The 20,348-nt window shown below is 49.0% G+C and overlaps 2 protein-coding genes across 3 annotated transcripts in view; one reads left to right on the top strand and one right to left on the bottom strand.

Moving 5' to 3' along the window:
• The window catches only part of LOC117010259, a 29,724-nt gene extending 25,291 nt beyond the window's left edge, over positions 1-4,433 (bottom strand). Inside the window, exons 1-4 of the mRNA XM_033084552.1 lie at positions 4,401-4,433; positions 2,088-2,198; positions 1,435-1,515; positions 895-1,059 (exon numbers count right to left, since the gene is read on the bottom strand). Of these exons, the coding sequence (XP_032940443.1) occupies positions 895-1,059; positions 1,435-1,515; positions 2,088-2,194 (353 nt within the window). The 5' untranslated portion in view covers positions 2,195-2,198; positions 4,401-4,433. The remainder of the gene's footprint in view (positions 1-894; positions 1,060-1,434; positions 1,516-2,087; positions 2,199-4,400) is intronic.
• Positions 4,434-10,298: 5,865 nt separating this feature from the next.
• On the top strand, positions 10,299-19,897 carry PPP4C (protein phosphatase 4 catalytic subunit). Of its 2 annotated transcripts, XM_033084512.2 has the most exons (9): positions 10,299-11,225; positions 11,718-11,743; positions 12,942-12,993; positions 13,153-13,203; positions 13,473-13,574; positions 14,986-15,159; positions 16,383-16,509; positions 17,865-18,054; positions 19,703-19,897. In XM_033084512.2, the coding sequence occupies exons 1-9, from the start codon at positions 11,154-11,156 to the stop codon at positions 19,830-19,832; spliced, it is 924 nt and encodes a 307-aa protein (XP_032940403.1). In that variant the 5' UTR covers positions 10,299-11,153; the 3' UTR covers positions 19,833-19,897. The 2 variants fall into 2 exon arrangements, with proteins under 2 accessions (XP_032940403.1, XP_032940405.1); XM_033084514.2 differs by lacking the exon at positions 11,718-11,743 and having other exon boundaries at positions 10,303-11,256.
• Positions 19,898-20,348: the final 451 nt, after the last annotated feature.

Genomic DNA, 20,348 nt, shown 5'->3' with positions numbered 1-20,348 from the left:
CTGAACAACTGGGAACTGGGACGCCCACGGTGAGCAGAGTTTCCTTCCTCACCCTTTTCTTCCACCTGGGGCGGGTGAGGCCACCTGGCCCCCTCCCCTGCCCCTGCAGCAGCCGCGACTGAGAAGCCGCCCGCCCTGCTCCATCGGAGAGCCATCGGTGACTGAAAAAGGGACTGGGACTGAATTCCGTTCTGTTCTGTCACTGTTTTTTTTCTTTCGTATAGCTGATGCTGTTTTTGTTTGTCTTATAAATATTTCAGTAAAGAACTGTTATTCCCAACCTATACCTTTTCTGTGCCTGCGAGTTCCTGAATTCCCTTTTCCTGGTAATGCTGTCCCTTTAAACCGGGACAGGGGGGTTAAGGGGAACTGAGCCCCCATTTCTGGGCAGGTTTTTTATCACATTTGTGGCCATTTTCCCCCTTTATTTTGGCCTTTTTTGGTTATTTTTAGGGTGATTTTCCCTTTTTTTAAAATTTTTTTAATTTTTTATTTTTTTCTCTTTTTCTTTCATTTTTCCCCACTTTTTCCCATTTTTGTACTCACTCCTGTTCCTCCACGAGCTCAGCCATTTCAGACTTTTTTCTTCACATTTTTGGGATGCTTTTTCTCCACTATGGGCAATTTTCTCCCCATTTTCAGAGCATTTTATTGAACTGCTTTTTCCCATTCTCAGGGCATTTCTTCCCATGTTTTGCGCAATTCTTTCCCTCTCTTTTGGCATTTTTTCCCCTCTACTTTGACCTTTATTCCCTCATTTTTAGTTTGTTTTTTTTCTCATTTTCAGGGCACTTCTAGGGTGGTTTCTTTTCCCATTTTCCCCCATTTTTCCCCATTCCAAGTTCCACCCTGTTTTTCCCTGAGCTCAGTCCTGGCTGCTCCATCATCACCCACCGGCACTTGTGGCCCTGCTGCATTTCCTGCTGCAGTTTCTGCTGCATTTCCTGCTGCATTTCCTGCCCTGCCTCAGGACACTGGATCGGTTGGTAGGTCTGGGAGGACCTGATGGTGCTGCAGTTCCGCCGCGTCGGCGCAGAAATACAGGTGTAACTTGGACAGCTGTGGACAGGACAGTCAGTGTAACCCCAAATTCCAAACACCTCCTGAATCCCCCCAAAAATCTGTTAAAAAATCCCATTCCCATAGCCCAAAACTGCCCCAAAAATCCCATTCCTACAGCCCAAAATCCCCCCAAAAAATACCTGAAATGACCAAATAAATCCCCTTCCCATAGCCCAAAACCCCCCAAAAATATCCTGTTTTCCAGCCCCCTTTTGTCTCCACAAAAACCCTTTTTCTCCCCAAAAATTCACATTTTTCGCACTCCAAATCACCCCAAAATCCAATTTTTCCCCCATAAACCCCCTCCAACCACCCCCAAAATAACAAAAGGAATAATTAAGGAGTTCAAAATAATGTAATTATGGCACTCACGTGGGTTCCTCCCCAGGGTCTTTGACATTTGGCAGCTTCAAGCAGGACAACAACAAGCTGTTTTTGAGATCCTTGTTGCTCCTGGCCATGCAGCAGAAAAAATGGGGAGGGAATTGGGGTGAGGGGGATCCCAGATTTGGGGAAGGGTCCCTGAGGGGTTTGGGGGCGTTAAGGGGGAATTGAGCTCCTACTTTTGGGCTCTTTTCTCCCATTTCTGGGTTCTTTTTTATCACATTTGTGGCCATTTTTTGCCTTTATTTTGCCTTTTTTTGCTCATTTTTGGGGTGATGTTCCTCACTTTTTCTCTTTTTCTCTCATTTTTCCCCATTTCTCACTCTCCCCTGCTCCTCCATGAGCTCACTCAGCTCCAGTCAGTTCAGATTCTTTTTTTCACATTTTTGGGCTGGTTTTCTCCATCATGGGGAATTTTCTCCCCATTTTCAGGGCATTTCTCCTCATTTTCAGAGCATTTTATCAAGCTGCTTTTTCCCATTCTTAGGGTATTTCTTCCCACATTTTGGGCAATTCTTTCCCTTTCTTTGGGTGTTTTTCCCCTCTATTTTTGCTTTTTCCCCCCCTCATTTTTGGGCTGTTTTTTTCTCATTTTCAGGGCACTTTTTGGGCATTTTTTCCCCATTTTTTTCCCCACTCACCACAGTTCCTTCGTGAGCACATCCAGCTTCAGGCATGATGGCAAATCTGTCTGATTGAGCCGGGGTTTCTCCTCCTGGGTGTCCTTGCTGGGAGCCCTGCCTGCCATTGTGCTGTGGGGGTGGGGAGGGGTGAGTCTGGGCCCCCCAAATCATCCCCTGAACCCCCCACAAAATCCCATTCCTGTAGCCCAAAAACTCTCATTCCTACAGTCCAAAATATCCCTTCACTATAACCCAACACTAACCTTTTCACCTCAAACTCCAATTTGCCCTCACAAACTCCTCAATTCCCATTTTTAACCCCAAAAAATCCCAAATTCCACTTTTTATTCCCTCATGACCCCACAAGAAAACTGTCTCCGTCCCTAAATTTTATTTTCGCCTCACTTGCCCCAAAATGACCCCATTTTAACCAAAACCTAATTTTTTTCCCCTCAAAACCCTTTCCCCCTCACAACCTCGCCCACTCCAATCTCTCAAAAAAAAATCTCCCCTTTGCTGAAAACTTATTTTTTTAAACTAATCTTTCCCTTTACCACCTGAAATTTTTTTCACACGCCAACTCCTTTTCCCCTCACGCTTTCCCCTCCAAACTCCATTTTTAAACCCCAAAGTTCCTCTTTTCCCCTCACTCCAAACCCCTCTTTTTCCCCATCACGTCTCTGCTTTGCCTCCAAACCCGCATTTTTCTCCCCGTTCCCATTCACCGCCCCCGCCCGAACCTCTTTTCCCCTCACGATCCTTTCGGGTTTTCCCAATTTCCCCGTTTTTCACCCCAAATCCCCTTTTTCCCTTACGCCTCACGGTACGGCCAACGCAGCGCGCTTCCCGCCCCCATCACCATTCCCCGCTTCCGGCGCCATCGCCCCGCTTCCGGCGCCATCGCCCCGCCCCCGGCGCCATTCCCCGCCCCCGGCGCCATTCCCCGCCCCCGGCGCCATTCCCCGCCCCCGGCGCCTACTTTCCCCTCACGATCCCGCGCGGGCCTCGCCCCGCCCGCCATCGCCCCCCGAACCCCGCTCCGCCATCACCCGAGACCCCCTCAGCCGCTCACCCGCTCCTCTATCGCCCACAGCTCAGCTCTATCGCGACAGGACCCTCACGACCCGGGGCGGGGTTCGCCCCTCCCCTCCCTACCCATCCGCCATTTTGACGGTGGCTGTGTCCCTTCTCCTCACACACCAGAAATGCGCAAGTCCTAAATATCCCAAAAACTCCCGTTTGTGTATCCACAAAATATCCCTTTACTATAAGCCAAAATACCCGCAATAATCCCATTCCTGTACCCGAAAACGTTTCCAAAATATGCCAAAAACATCCATTTCCCTTTTCGCCCCAAACCTCCTTAATCTCCAATTTTTCCTCACAAACTCCTCAATCCCCATGCTTAACCCCAAAAAATCTCAAATTCCACTTTGTTTTCCCTCATGACCCCACAAAAAAACTCCATCCCCAAACTTTATTTTCGCCTCACGTGCCCCAAAATGACCCCATTTTTACCCAAAATGTCATTTTTTTTCCACTCTTTTTACTCACTCCAACTCCTTTTCCCCTCACACTTTCGCCTTCCCCTCCACACTCAATTTTTAACCTCAAAATTCCCCTCCCCCCCACCTCCCCCAGCCAAACCCGTCTTTTTCCAACTCACGTCTCTGCTCTGCCTCCAAACCCGCATTTTTTTCCCCATCCCCATTCCCCGCCCCCGCCCGAACCTCTTTTCCCCTCACGATCCTTTTACTTTTTCCCAATTTCCCGGTTTTTCACCCCAAATCCCCTTTTTCCCTTACGGTACGGCCAAGGCCGCGCGCGCCTGACCTCGTCCGCGGCACCGCCTCCTCCCACGAACCCGCGCGCGCCCCGCTCCCCCCGCCGCAATCGCTCCGCCCCCGCCGTCAGCGCCCCGCCCACGTCGCTCCGCCCCCGTCACCGCCTCGGCTGCCACCGCCCTGCCCCCGCTGTCACCGACCCCGCCCACCGCACCGGCACCGACCCCGCCCACCGCACCGGCACCGACCCCGCCCACCGCACCGGCACCGACCCGCCCGGCGCGCCGCTCCCGCCGCCATTTTCGCCCTCACGATCCCGCCGAGCCTCGCCCCGTGCTCGTCCCCGTCATCTTCCCCCTCACGCTCCCGGAGCGGGCCTCGCTCCTCCATGCCCCCGTTATCTTCTCCCTCACGCTCCCGGAGCGGGCCTCGCTCCTCCACCCCGCTGCCATCTTTCCCCTCACGAACCCTCACGGTCCCCGCCCCCGCCCGCCATCGCCCCCGAACCCCGCTCCTCCATCACCCCGCAACCCCCTCAGCCGCTCACCTGCTCCTCTATCCCCGACAGCTCCGCTCTAACGCGACAGGACCCTCACGGTCCCCGCCCCCGCTCCGCCATCGCCCCCCGAACTCCGCTCCTCCATCACCTCGCGAACCCCGCTCCACATTCACCCCGCGACCCCCTCAGCCGCTCACCTGCTCTTCTATCGCCCACAGCTCCGCTCTGTGGCGACAGGACCCTCACGATCTCGGAGCGGAATAACGCCGAGCGCAGCCGGCGCTGAGGCGAAGCTGAGGCGCGGCTTCGCCCCAACCTTGCACAACGAAGGGGTGCATGCCCCTCTTCCTTTGCACACCCGAAGGTGTGCATGCCCCTCTTCCTTTGCACACCCGAAGCGTGCATGCCCCGCTTCGCTTGCACACCCAAAGTGTGCATGCCGTTCTTCCCTTGCACACCACAAGTGTGCAGCCGCTTCTGCCCTGGAAGCGAGACGGGTGCGCGCCGCTCTTCTTATAAAAGCCGACGGTGCAGGCCCCGCCTCCTAGACCCGTAGGCGCCTCCTCACACACCGGAAGTGGCATGCTTCTCCTCCGTACACACCAGAAGTGCGCAAGCCCTCCTGCCTGGTACACCGGAAGTGCGATCTGCGCATGCGTGGAACCCTCGGCACAGGGGTAGAAAAACTACAAAACAAAATGGCGTCGAAACCCAACAGGATCGCACACAGGGGCTTTTATTGCAGAGCTCCGGGAGTCAGGGTACAAACCCAAATCTGGCTCTGAGATTCGAGAGGGACGTGTTTTTATACCCTATATCATAATTATTAAATTATTTAAAATTATTAAATATTAAATTTGTTAAATAATAAATTATTATTAAATGTATTGTTCTATTGTACACTTTGATTTTATCCGAGCATGGATTCTTGTGATTTCCACCAGGTCCATAAAATACCCTTTCTCATGATTCTTGTTTTGATTGCATCGCTTCTCATGATTCTTCTTACTATTAAAAATAACATATTCTATCTATGAAACAATTATTACATTTAACAATCATATTATTTATCACATGATGATCACACAGGTGCAGTTTCACATGATTCATAAAGACAAAGCTCAACATTCGTTCCCAGGCCTGGTTCCCTTTCCCAGCCCTATCAGACCCAACTTTTCTTTCCACCTCCTGAATCTGTGGCTGCTGGGTGCAGGGGGCCGGCAGAGCCACGGCTTCTGGGTACAGATGAGCCCATGGGCCGCCTGGATTCGCGGCTCCTGGGTGCAGGGGGGCAGGCAGAGCTGTGGCTCCTGGGTGCAGAGAGCCCGGGTGGAAGCAGAGCTGTGGGTGCTGGGTACAGGCAGAGCTGTGGCTCCTGGTTACAGACAAGCCCGTGTGGAGGCAGAGCTGTGGCTGCTGGGTGCAGAGGGCTGGTACAGCCATGGGTCCTGGGTACAGGTGAGCCCGAGTCCAGGCAGAGCCGTGGGTGCTGGGTACAGACAAGCCTGGGGCCTGGTGGACCCGTGGCTCCTGGGTACAGGGAGTTGGCAGAGCCACAGCTCCTGGGTACAGACGAGCCCAGGGGCCTCCTGGATTCGTGGCTCGTGGATGCAGGGGGTCAGCAGAGCCACGGGTCCTGGGTACAGACAAACCTGGGGGCCAGTGGGCCTGTGGCTCCTGGGTGCAGAGGGGCAGGCAGAGCCGTGGGTGCTGGGTGCAGGGGGCTGGTACAGCCATGGGTCCCGGGTACAGGTGAGCCCAGGGGCCTCCTGGATTCGTGGCTCCTGGGTGCAGGGGGCAGGCAGAGCTGTGTCTGCTGGGTACAGATGAGCCTGAGTGGAAGCAGAGCCACGGCTCCTGGGTGCAGAGAGCCTGAATGAAGGCAGAGCTGTGGGTTCTGAGTGCAGGCGAGCCCAGGTGAAGGGCAGAGCTGTGGCTGCTGGGTGCAGGGGGCAGGTAAAGCTGTGGTTCCTGGGTATAGACGAGCCTGGGGGCCGTCAGACCCGCGGCTCCTTGGTGCAGGGGGCCGGCTGAGCTGTGGCTCCTGGGTACAGACGAGCCTGAGTGGAGGCAGAGCCGTGGGTGCTGGGTGCAGGGGAGCAGGTGAAGGCAGAGCCGTGGCTCCTGGGTACAGGGAGTTGGCAGAGCCATGGCTCCTGGGTACAGGTGAGCCCAGGGGCCTCCTGGATTCGTGGATCCTGGGTGCAGGGAGTAGGCAAAGCTGTGGTTCCTGGGTACAGAGACCCCAGGTGAAGGCAGAGCCGTGGCTGCTGGGTACAGGGGGCTGGTACAGCCACGGGTCCTGGGTACAGGTGAGCCCGAGTGCAGGCAGAGCCGTGGGTGCAGGGGGCAGGCAAAGCTGTGGTTCCTGGGTACAGAGACCCCAGGTGAAGGCAGAGCCGTGGCTCCTGGGTGCATTGGGGCAGGCAGAGCTGTGGCTGCTGGGTACAGAGACCCCAGGTGAAGGCAGAGCTGTGGCTCCTGGGTGCAGACAAGCCCGGGGTCCCACGGCTGCCGGGTTGAGGTGAGGCCTCAGCAAAACAAACCCTGTGCCTTACAGTCCGGTGTGCCTTGTCTGATCTACAACGTTGCCAATTTTGCCTTATAGTCATGAAATTACCGCACTCACGGACCGTTCTTTCCAATCTTTTTCCTCACATTTCCGTACAAAAGTGGTCTCTCTGATATTCCTTTTAATCTTTTTAAGCATTCCCAGTCTTCAACCCACCCCTTCCATGATTTCTCCAACATTTCCATGAGTTAAAACACAGTTTGTGTTCTCTCTCATCCATTCCTCCATTCCTTTCCAGGTCTCTCTGATTATTTGCCTCGACTCTGGTACTTGTTTACCTGCAATTGTTTCGTCCTTTTGTATTCCAGATAATTTTGATTTTATGATTCCCCAGCTTATTAGGCCTCCAGGCAGTTATTCTATTTATATTTTGCATTTTGGCAGTTTTTAATGAATCCAATCATGACATTCTCAGCCCAAATTCCATTGGAAATCTTTATCCACCTGCATTTCCAGAATGAAGAGTGGTCAGTTGATTTTTCTGCATTCATCAATTCCAGTTGGTGATATTGATAACCTTAAAATGACATTGTTTAAAGCAAATAAAAGTTTATTCAAAGAACAGCATCCAATCTAAGTGAGAAGTTCTAAAAGTGACCTGACCAATTAATTAATTTCTAAACAATTCTCTTTCAAAGTGTTAGCGGTCCCTTTTCCCACAAATTTTGGTTTTTTGGTAATTTTGGGTTCCTTTTCCCCTAAATTTGGGGATTTTGTGAAATTTAGGGTGCCTTTTCCCACAAATTTTGGGATTTTGGGAAATTTTGGGTCCCCTTTTACCCAAATTTTTGGGATTTCGGGTAACTTTGGATTTTTTTTTCCCATAAATTTTGGGATTTTGGAGAAATTTGGGTTCATTTTCCCACAAATTTTATGATTTAGGGTCAATTTTTACACAAATTTTGAGATTTTGGGTAATTTTGGGTCCATTTTTACCCAAATTTTTGGGATTTTTTTGAATTTTGGGTCCGTTATCCCCACAATTTTTGGGTTTTCGGGTAATTTTGGGTTCCTTTTTCCCACAAATTTTGGGATTTTGGGTCCTTTTTCCCATAAATTTTGGGATTTTGGAGAACTTTGTCTCCTTTTTCCCCACAAATTTTGGGATTTTGGGTGTCTATTTTCCCACTTTTTTTTTTTTTTGATTTTTGGGAATTTGGGTCCCTTATCCTCACAATTTTTGGGATTTTGGGTCCATTTGTACCCAAATTTTTGGAATTTCGGGTAATTTTGGGTCCCTTTCCCCCAAAATTTTGGGATTTTGGGTAGTTTTGATTCCATATTTACCACAAATTTTGGGATTTTGAGCCCTTTTCCCCCCACATTTTGGCAATTTCGCTAATTTTGGTCCCCTTTTCCCACAAATACTGCGATTTTGGGTAATTTTGTGTCCGCTTTTCCCACAAATTTTGGGATTTTGGGTCCCTTTCCCCACAAAACTTTAAATTTGGGGTAATTTCTTCCCCTTTCCCCCTCAGTTTTGACTTAATTTCCACACCTTTTTCCCATACAGCCCTGGATTTTTTAAACATTTCCGATCCCTTTCCCCTCAAACTCCCAAAATTCGGGAATTTTTCCGCTTTTTACCTTAATTTTTCGTGACTTTTTTCACGCTTTATTTCCCCACCCGCTTCCACCGCGACTTTTTTCGCGCCGCTCGGCCGCCATTTTAGCGCCATCACTTCCGGTTTATTACTTCCGGTTTATAACTTCCGGTTCGGCACTTCCGGGTGGGCGTGACCGGAAGTGACGCGCGCGGGCGGCGGCGGTGAGGCCGGGTCGGGTTTGGGGCGAATTTGGGCGATTTTGGGCAATTTTTGGGGCTTTTTTTGGGTTTTTTTTTGGTTTTTTTTGGGCTTTGGGGCCGTTCTGGAAGGTTCCGGGAGGGGTTCGAGGGGGATCGGAGGGGGGAGGGGGGTCCGGGTTGGGGTGTGGGGGAAATTGGGGGAAATTTGGGTGAAATTCAGGGGATTTTTGGGAAATTTTGGGGCATTTTTGGGGCATTTTTTGGGGGAAATTTGAGGGATTTGGGAAATTTTTTTGGTAATTTTTTGGTTTTTTTTTTTTTTAGGAATTTTCAGGGGATTTGAGGAAATTTTGGGGGTCATGGGCCCGGATTTTGAGGATTTTTTGGGCCTTTTTTTCCAAATATTTTCGGATTTTGGGGTAAATTTTGGGGATTTTGGGGGAATTTTGGGGATTTATTTTGGATATTTTGGGGGGAATTTTTTTTAATTTTTTTTGGAATTTTTTTGGATTGTTTTAAAATTTTTTTCAGAATTTTTTTGGATTTTTTTGAGGGGAAATTTGGGGAATTCTGGGAAATTTTTTTGGGAGATTTTGGGAAAATTTGGGGGAATTTTGGGGAATTTTTTGGGGATTTTGGGATTTTTTTTAGGGTTTTGGGGGGAATTTTTAGGGGAATTTTGGGAAAATTTGGGGGAATTTTTTTGGGATTTTTGGGGATTTTTTTTGTGGAATTTTGGGGATTTTTTTGAGGTGTATGGGGAAAATTTTGGGGGAATTTTGGGGAATTTTTTGGGATTTTTTGGGGGGATTTTTGGGGAATTTTTGGGAATTTTTTTGGGGTTTTTTTTGGAATTTGTTTTAATTTTTGGGGAATTTTTAAAGATTTTTTTTGGAATTTTTTAGGAATTTTTTGGGAAAATTTGGGGGGATTTTGGGGAAAGTTTAGGAAATTTGGGGGAATTTTTTGGAATTTTTTTGGAAAATTTTGGGGGGATTTTGGAGAAAAATTGGGATTTTTTTGGGAATTTTTAGGGAGATTTTTGGGAAATTTTGGAGAAATTATAGGGAGAATTTGGGGGAATTTTTTTGGAATTTTTTTTGCTTTTTTGGGGATTTTTTTTTAGGGGTTTGGGGAGAATTTTGGGGAAATTTTTTGGGGAATTTTGGGGAAAATTTGGGAAATTTGGGGGGATTTTTTTTTAATTTTTGGGGATTTTTGAGGGGAATTTTGGGGGGAATTTTCAAGATTTCAGAAAATTTTGGGGGATTTTTGGGGGGAAATTTTTGGGGAGATTTTGGAAATTTTGGGGGGAATTTTTCGAGGAAATTTGGGGGAAATTTTGGGATTTTTTTGGAGAGAATTTTGGGCAATTGGGGAAATTTTGGGGGGGATTTTTGGAGCAAATTTTGGGGATTTTGGGAAAATTTGGGGGGGAATTTTTTGGAATTTTTTGGGTTTTTTTCCTTGGAATTTTGGGATTTTTTGGGGATTTTTTGGGAATTTTTTTTGGAATTTTTTGGGGATTTTTTTGGGATTTTTTGGGATTTTTTGGGGATTTTTTGGGTGTTAATTAATGCCCTCATTAATTAATTATTGTTAATTAATGAATTAATAATGGTTCCTCCCCCCCTTCCCCACCCCTTTAAATGAGAAATTAATTAATCCAGAACTCATTAATTACCCCTAAACCTCATTAATTACCCCCAGAGTTCATTAATTACCCCAAGATTGAATTAATTAATTAATGAGGCCCCTAATTAATTAATTGACTGATTAATTAGCCCATCCAGGAAGCTTTTAACCCTTTTTTATCCCATTTTTAATGAGAAATTGACTTTTAATTACCCCAAAATTTCATTAATTACCCCTAGAGCTCATTAATTATCCCAAGGATTGAATTAATTATTTAATTAGGGTTTTAATTAATTAATTAATGGATTAATTACTGCTTTCCCGAGACTTTTAACCCTTTCCTCATCCCCTTTTTAATGAGAAATTGAGGCTTAATTACCCCAAAATTTCATTAATTACCACTAGAGCTCATTAATTACCCCCAGGATTGAATTAATTAATTAATTAGGGTTTTAATTAATTAATTAATGGATTAATTAGTGCATTCCTGAGACTTTTAACCCTTTCCTCACCCCTTTTTAATGAGAAATTGGTTTTTAATTACCCCAATATCTCATTAATTACCCTTAAAACTCCTTAATTACCCTCCCAGGAGCTGCCCCATTAATTAATGAAGATATTAATTAATTAATCAGGTTCTAATCAAGTAATTAATGGATTAATTAACACATCCAGGAAGGTTTTACCCCCTTCCAATCCCCATTTTTAATGAGGAATTGGTTTTTAATTACCTTTAGACCTCATTAATTACCCCCAGATTTTATTAATTCCCCCCAGAGCCCCCCAGGAGGTAATTAATTAATTAATGACGCTATTAATTGATTAATTAGGAGCTAATTAGGCCGCCATGGGGGAGCTGAGTGACCTGGAGCGGCAGATGGAGCAGCTCCGGCGCTGTGAGCTCATCAAGGAGAGCGAGGTCAAGGCCCTGCCCTGTGCGCCAAGGCCCGGTAATTAGCGATAATTAATATTAATTAATTATTATTAATGGTTATTAATGGTTATTAATGGGCATTAGGGGTGATTAGAGGGGTTTGGAGTTAATTAGAGGGGATTTTTGGGGTTAATTAAGGTGTTAATTGGGGATTTTGGCAAGGAGAGTGAGGCCAAGGCCCAGTAATTAGTGCTAATTAATCATTATTAATCATTATTAATCATTATTAATGATTATTAATGGTCATTAATGGTCATTGGGGGGATTAGAGGGGTCTGGGGTTAATTAGTGGGTGTTTCTGGGGTTAATTAAGGTGTTAATTGGGGGTTTTGGCAAGGAGAAGGAGGTCAAGACCTGGTAATTAGCGATTATTAATGGTTATTAATGATTATTAATGGGCATTAGGGGTGATTAGGAGGGCCTGGGGTTAATTAGAGGGGTTAATTAGGGAGTTCTGGGTGTTAATTGGGGGGTTTGGTCAAGGCCCTGTGCGCCAAGGCCCGGTAATTAGCGCTGATTAATGATTATTAGTTATTATTACAGTAATTTCACGACTATAAGGCGCACCCTTATGACTAAAAATTTTTCCTAAACCCGGAAGTGTGCGTTATAGCCCAGTGTGTCCTTATATGGACAAAGTTGGGAATTTACCAACCCCGGAAGTGTGCGTTATAGCCCGGTATGTCCTTATATGGACAGAGTTGGGAATTTACCAACCCCAGAAGTGTGTGTTATAGTCCGGTGCGCCTTATATGGGCAAAGTTGGGAATTTACCAACCCCGGAAGTGTGCGTTATAGCCCGGTGTGTCCTTATATGGGCAAAGTTGGGAATTTACCAACCCCGGAAGTGTGCGTTATAGCCCGGTGTGTCCTTATATGGACAGAGTTGGGAATTTACCAACCCCGGAAGTGTGCGTTATAGTCTGGTGTCCTTATATGGACAGAGTTGGGAATTTACCAACCCCGGAAGTGTGCGTTATAGTCCGATGTGTCCTTATATGGACAGAGTTGGGAATTTACCAACCCCGGAAGTGTGCGTTATAGCCCGGTGTGTCCTTATATGGACAGAGTTGGGAATTTACCAACCCCGGAAGTGTGCGTTATAGTCCGGTGCGTCCTTATATGGACAGAGTTGGGAATTTACCAACCCCGGAAGTGTGCGTTATAGCCCGGTGTCCCTATATGGACAGAGTTGGGAATTTACCAACCCCGGAAGTGTGCGTTATAGCCCGGTGTGTCCTTATATGGACAGAGTTGGGAATTTACCAACCCCGGAAGTGTGCGTTATAGCCCGGTGTGCCTTATATGGACAGAGTTGGGAATTTACCAACCCCGGAAGTGTGCGTTATAGCCCGGTGTGTCCTTATATGGACAGAGTTGGGAATTTACCAACCCCGGAAGTGTGCGTTATAGCCCGGTGTGTCCTTATATGGACAGAGTTGGGAATTTACCAACCCCGGAAGTGTGCGTTATAGCCCGGTGCGCCTTATGGTCGTGAAATTACTGTAATTATTATTAATGGTTATTATTGGTCATTAGGGGTGATTAGAGGGGTTTGGAGTTAATTAGAGGGGGTTTTTGGAGTTAATTAAGGTGTTAATTGGGGGTTTGGTCAAGTAGAAACCTGGTCATTAACTCTAATTAACACTAATTAACACTAATTAATGCTAATTAATAATTATTAATATTAATTAATTGCAGGGAGATCCTGGTGGAGGAGAGCAACGTGCAGAGAGTCGATTCCCCCGTCACGGTGAGAGGGGAAATTGCGGAAAATTTGGGAAAATTTTTGATTTTTGGGGACTTCTTGGGAATTTTTTGGGAAATTTTTTGGGGAATTTTTGGGTTTATTTTTTACAAATTTGGCGAATTTTTGGTGATTTTGGATATTTTGTTGGTTTTGTGTCCCCAGGTGTGCGGGGACATCCACGGGCAGTTCTACGACCTGAAGGAGCTGTTCAGGGTGAGGGACCTGAGTGACCCTGAGTGACCCCTGAGTGACCCCTGAGTGACCTCACCTGTGTCTCACCTGTCTCACCTGTGTCTCACCTGTGTCACCTGTGTCTCACCTGTGTCTCACCTGTGTCTCACCTGTGTCTCACCTGTCTCACCTGTCTCACCTGTGTCTCACCTGTGTCTCACCTGTGTCTCACCTGTGTCTCACCTGTCTCACCTGTCTCACCTGTGTCTCACCTGTCTCATCTGTCTCACCTGTGTCTCACCTGTCCCCAGGTGGGCGGGGATGTACCTGAGACCAATTACCTGTTCATGGGCGACTTCGTCGACCGCGGCTTCTACAGCGTGGAGACGTTCCTGCTGCTGCTGGCGCTCAAGGTGAGAGCTCAGGTGTGCTCAGGTGAGCTTACCTGGGCAGGTGAGACAGGTGGGACAGGTGTGAGCTCACCTGGACAGATGAGACTGGTGTGGGAGGTGTGAGGTCACCTGGACAGGTGTGGCAGGTGTGAGGTCACCTGAAGAGGTGTGACAGTGGAGAGACGTTCCTGCTGCTGCTGGTGCTAATGGTGAGCTCACCTGGACAGGTGAGACAGGTGTGAGCTCACCTGGACAGGTGTGGGACAGATGTGACAGCGTGGAGATGTTCCTGCTGCTGCTGGCACTGAAAGTGAGCTCACCTGGACAGGTGTGGGACAGGTGTGACAGGTGTGAGCTCACCTGGACAGGTGTGGGACAGGTGTGAGCTCATCTGGACAGGTGAGACAGGTGAGGGACAGATATGGGTTCATCTGGACAGATGAGACAGGTGTGTGACAGGTGTGAGCTCACCTGGACAGGTGAGACAGGTGTGGGACAGGTGTGAGCTCACCTGGACAGGTGTGTGACAGGTGAGACAGGTGAGGGACATTTCTGTTCCTCCTGGGCTACAAGGTGAGCTCACCTGGGGCAGGTGAGGGACAGGTGTGCCCAGGTGTGTGTGACAAGTGTGAACAGGTGAGGCAGGTGACACAGGTGAGGGACAGGTTAGACAGGTGAGACAGGTGAGGGACAGGTTAGAACAGGTATGACAGGTGTGCTCAGGTGAGACAGGTGAGGGACACCTGGTACAGGTAAAGGACACCTGGGACAGGTGAGACAGGTGAGGGACACCCAGGACAGGTGAGGGATCCCTGGGACAGGTGAGACACAGAGAGCAGATCAGGTGTGGCCACACCCCTCACCTGTGCACCTTGGCTGTGTCCCCAATGTTGTCTTACCTGTCCAGGTGTGCCCAGGTGTGATCCAGATATGTTACCTGAGCCAGGTGTGCTGTACCTGACTCAGGTGTGTTACCTGTGTCCAGGTGTGACTCAGGTGTGCTGTACCTGAGTCAGGTGTGTTACCTGTGCCCAGGTGTGACTCAGGTGTGCTGTACCTGACTCAGGTGTGTTACCTGTGCCCAGGTGTGACTCAGGTGTGTTACCTGTGCCCAGGTGTGACTCAGGTGTGCTGTACCTGACTCAGGTGTGTTACCTGTGCCCAGGTGTGACTTAGGTGTGCTGTACCTGTACAGGTGTGACTCAGGTGTGTTACCTGTGCCCAGGTGTGACTCAGGTGTGCTGTACCTGTACAGGTGTGACTCAGGTGTGTTACCTGTGCCCAGGTGTGACTCAGGTGTGCTGTACCTGACTCAGGTGTGTTACCTGTGCAGATCACCCAGGTGTACGGGCACACCTGGCACAGGCAGTGCTGTACCTGTATGATGATTACCTGTGCTCAGGTGTGACTCAGGTGTGTTACCTGTGCCCAGGTGAGGTACCCAGACCGGATCACTCTGATCAGAGGTAACCACGAGTCGCGGCAGATCACACAGGTGTACGGATTTTATGACGAGTGCCTGCGCAAGTACGGCTCGGTCACCGTGTGGCGCTACTGCACCGAGATCTTCGATTACCTGAGCCTGTCGGCCATCATCGACGGCAAGGTGAGCGCACCTGGGCACACCTGGGGACACCTGGGGGGAGCTGGGGACACCTGGGCACACCTGGGCACACCTGGGATACACCTGGGGGGAGCTGAGCACACCTGGGACACACCTGGGAAACACCTGGGCACACCTGGGCGCACCTGGGGACACCTGGGATACACCTGGGGACATCTGGGATACACCTGGGATACACCTGGGGACATCTGGGACACACCTGGGCACACCTGGGACACTCCTGGCGACATCTGGGCACACCTGGGGACACCTGGGATACACCTGGGCACACCTGGGGCAGGTGGGAAGGGATGGGGTGCCAAATGTCCCCAAATATCCCAAAAATCCTCCAAAAAATCTCAAAAAATTCATAGAAAATTAAAAAAAAAAATCCCAAAAAATCCCCAAAAATTAAAAAAATAAATCCCAAGTAATTCCAAAATATCCCTAAAAATCCTCAAAAAATGTAAAAACATCCCCAAAAAATTCCCTGAAGAAATCCGCAAAAAATAAAAAAAATCCCCAAAAAACCTGAAAAAACCTCCAAAAAATTCTAAAAAAATCCCTCAAAAAATCCCCAAAAAATCCCCAAAAAATCCCAATAAATCCCCAAAACATCCCCCCAAAAATCCCCAAAATTCCCATAAAATCCCCCAAAAATTTAAAAAAATTTAAAAAACCCCAAAAAATCCCCCAAAAAATCCCTAAAAAATCCCCCCAAAAATCCCTAAAAAATCCCCCAAAAAATCCCTAGAAAATCCCCCCAAAATCCCTAAAAATTTTTAAAAAATTTAAAAAAAATCCTCAAAAAAATCCCCAAAAATCCCCAAAAAATCCTCTTAAAATTCATTAAAAATCCCAAGAAAATCCCAGGAAATCACAAAAAAATCCCCCCCAAAAAATCCCCCCAAAATTAATAAAAAATAAAAAAAACCCCCAGGAAATAAAAAAAAATCCCCCCAAAATCCTTCAAAAAATACCTAAAAAATCCCCCCAAAATCCTTAAAAAAACCCAAAAAAATTCATAAAAAATTTTAAAAATATCCCAAAAAATCTCAAAAAAATCCCCAAAAATCCCTAAAAAATCCCCAAAAAATAAAAAAAAATTCCCCCAAAATCCTGAAAAAATTCTAAAAAAAATTCCTAAAAAATTCCAAAAAAATACAAAAAAATTTAAAAAATCCCAAACCCCCCCAAAACCCCCAAATTTGTGTTTTTCCCCCCAGATTTTCTGCGTTCACGGCGGCCTCTCCCCGTCCATCCAGACCCTGGATCAGATCCGAACGATCGACCGCAAGCAGGAGGTGCCGCACGACGGCCCCATGTGCGACCTGCTGTGGTCTGACCCCGAAGGTGAGCTCACCTGGGACAGGTGGGACAGGTGTGAGGGGTGGGGACAGGTCACCTGTGTCTCACCTGTGTCTCACCTGTCTCACCTGTGTCTCACCTGTCTCACCTGTCTCACCTGTGTCTCACCTGTCTTACCTGTGTCACCTGTGTCTCACCTGTGTCTCACCTGTGTCTCACCTGTCTCACCTGTGTCTCACGTGTGTCTCACCTGTCTCACCTGTGTCTCACCTGTCTCACCTGTGTCTCACCTGTGTCTCACCTGTCTCACCTGTGTCACCTGTGTCTCACCTGTGTCACACCTGTCTCACCTGTCACACCTGTATCTCACCTGTCACACCTGTATCTCACCTGTCACACCTGTCACACCTGTCAGACACCACAGGCTGGGGCGTGTCCCCCCGCGGCGCGGGTTACCTGTCACACCTGTCACACCTGTCACACCTGTCACACCTGTATCTCACCTGTCTCACCTGTCAGACACCACGGGCTGGGGCGTGTCCCCCCGCGGCGCGGGTTACCTGTTCACACCTGTCACACCTGTATCACACCTGTATCTCACCTGTCAGACACCACAGGCTGGGGCGTGTCCCCCCGCGGTGCGGGTTACCTGTTCACACCTGTCACACCTGTCTCACCTGTCAGACACCACAGGCTGGGGCGTGTCCCCTCGAGGGGCGGGTTACCTGTTCACACCTGTTCACACCTGTCACACCTGTATCTCACCTGTCACACCTGTCACACCTGTATCTCACCTGTATCTCACCTGTCAGACACCACAGGTTGGGGCGTGTCCCCCCGCGGCGCGGGTTACCTGTTCACACCTGTATCTCACCTGTATCTCACCTGTCACACCTGTATCTCACCTGTCAGACACCACAGGCTGGGGCGTGTCCCCCCGCGGCGCGGGTTACCTGTTCACACCTGTCACACCTGTCACACCTGTATCTCACCTGTCAGACACCACAGGCTGGGGCGTGTCCCCCCGCGGCGCGGGTTACCTGTTCACACCTGTTCACACCTGTCACACCTGTGTCACACCTGTCAGACACCACAGGCTGGGGCGTGTCCCCCCGCGGCGCGGGTTACCTGTTCACACCTGTATCTCACCTGTATCTCACCTGTCAGACACCACAGGCTGGGGCGTGTCCCCCCGCGGCGCGGGTTACCTGTTCACACCTGTCACACCTGTATCTCACCTGTCACACCTGTATCTCACCTGTCACACCTGTATCTCACCTGTCAGACACCACAGGCTGGGGCGTGTCCCCCCGCGGCGCGGGTTACCTGTCACACCTGTCACACCTGTCACACCTGTCACACCTGTATCTCACCTGTCACACCTGTATCTCACCTGTCAGACACCACAGGCTGGGGCGTGTCCCCCCGCGGCGCGGGTTACCTGTTCGGCTCCGACGTCGTCGCGCAGTTCAACGCGGCCAACGAGGTGTCGATGATCTGCCGCGCCCACCAGCTCGTCATGGAGGGCTACAAGTGGCACTTCGGGGAGACCGTGCTGACCGTCTGGTCTGCGCCTAATTACTGCTACAGGTATGCTAATGAGATGCTAATGAGATGCTAATTAAGTGTTAATTACCCAGTATAGTGTATAGGACAGGTGAGGTTTGGGCACACCTGTACAGGACAGGGTGGGGTCCTGGAGGTGGATGGGAGGGTGGGATTGGAACCCAATTAGTGCTACAGATATGCTAATGAGATGCTAATTAACTGGTAATTAAGTGGTAATTAGGTCTTAATTAATTGGTAATTGTGTGGTGTTTGTGTGAGGGACAGGTGAGGTTTGGGCACAGCTGTACAGGACAGGATGGGGTCCTGGAGATGGATGGGAGGGTGGGATTGGAACCCAATTAGTGCTATCTGTATGCTAATGAGATGCTAATTAGCTTATAATTAACTGGTAATTAAGAGTTAATTAACTGGTAATTGTGTGGTGTTTGTGTGAGGGACAGGTGAGGTTTGGGCACACCTGTACAGGAAGGTGGAGGTGGATGGGAGGGTGGGATTGGAGCCCAATTAGTGCTACAGGCATGCTAATGAGATGCTTATTAATACTAATTAATTTGTAATTGATTGATAATTGTTGGTGTTTGTGTGAGGTTTGGGCACACCTGTATGGGACAGGATGGGGTCCTGGAGATGGATGGGAGGGTGGGATTAGTGCTTAATTACTGTTATTCGTATGCTAATGAGATGCTAATTAATTGGTAATTAGCTGTTAATTAACTGGTAATTGTATGGGGTTTGTGTGAGAGACAGGTGAGGTTTGGGCACACCTGTACAGCACAGGATGGAGTCCTGGAGTTGGATGGGAGGGTGGGATTGGTGCTTAATTACTGTGATTCGTATGTTAATGAGATGCTAATTAGCTGGTAATTAAGTGTTAATTAACTGATAATTGTATGGGGTTTGTGTGAGGTACAGGTGAGGTTTGGGCGCACCTGGACAGGAAGGTGAAGGTGGATGGGAGGGTGGGATTGGTGCCCAATTAGTGCTACAGGTATGCTAATGAGATGGTAATTAAGTGGTAATTAAGTGGTTATTGAGTGGTAATTAACTGGTACTTGTATGTGGTTTGTGTGAGGGACTCAGGTGAGCCTGAGGGGCTCCAGGTGTGCAGGACAGGTGAGAATGGGACAAAAACCTTAATTTGAATATTTAATGAGATGCAAATGAGATGCAAATGAATGCTGGGACATGTAGGGAAGATAAGTGGGGGGACTCAGGTGGGTCAGGTTGGGTTTTGGTCCTCCAGGTGAGTTGGACAGGTGAGAACCCACTAAAAACATATTTAAAAACTGTTAATGAGATGCAAATGAGATGCAAACAGTATGCAAATGAGATGCAAATTTGGGCTGGGCTATGGAGAGGACTGGGGTGAGGGAACTCAGGTGAGCCTGAGGGGCTCCAGGTGAGCGGGACAGGTGAGAACTCTTTAAAAACTCAATTTAAAACTCTTAGTGATATGCACATGAGATGTAAATGAGATGCAAATGAGATGCAAATGAATTCTGGGACATGGAGGGAAGACAGGTGGGGGGACTCAGGTGAGTCAGGTTGGGTTTTGGGGCTTCCAGGTCGGCTGGACAGGTGAGAATGGGGCAAAAACATAATAAAAAAACTCTTAATGGTATGCAAATGAGATGCAAATGAGATGCAAATGAGTCTGTGTGCCTGGCAGGTGCGGGAACGTGGCGGCCATCTTGGAGCTGGACGAGCACCTGCAGAAGGAGTTCATCATCTTCGAGGCGGCGCCGCAGGAGACGCGCGGCATCCCCGCCAAGAAACCCGTGGCCGACTACTTCCTGTGACACACCTGGGCACACCTGGGGACACCTGGGGACACCTGGGGGCACCTGGGATTCACCTGGGTGTACCTGGGACTCACCTGGGCACACCTGGGTATGGTAATGGGGGTCACCTGAGGTCACCTTGGAAGGCCTGGGATCCGTCTGGGAGTACCTGGGACTTACCTGGGGGTACCTGTGGCACACCTGGGCACACCTGGCTGTGCCCTGGGTACACCTGGACACACCTGGCAGCTCCTGAGGTCATCTTGGGGTGACGTAGGACACACCTGGGCACACCTGGGACACACCTGTGTCCATCCAAGGTCACCTGAGGTCACCGTGTGGGTACCTGGGACACACCTGGGCACACCTGGGTACATCCAAGGTCACCTGAGGTCACGCTGGGGGTGCCTGGGACACACCTGGGACACACCTGGGTACATCCAAGGTCACCTGAGGTCACTCTGGGGGTGCGTGGGACACACCTGGGACACACCTGGGCACACCTGGGTACATCCAAGGTCACCTGAGATCACC

This window comes from Catharus ustulatus, chromosome 40 (genome assembly GCF_009819885.2).
Source record: "Catharus ustulatus isolate bCatUst1 chromosome 40, bCatUst1.pri.v2, whole genome shotgun sequence".
Taxonomy (NCBI): domain Eukaryota; kingdom Metazoa; phylum Chordata; class Aves; order Passeriformes; family Turdidae; genus Catharus; species Catharus ustulatus.
This window is presented reverse-complemented; position numbering and strand designations above follow the sequence as displayed.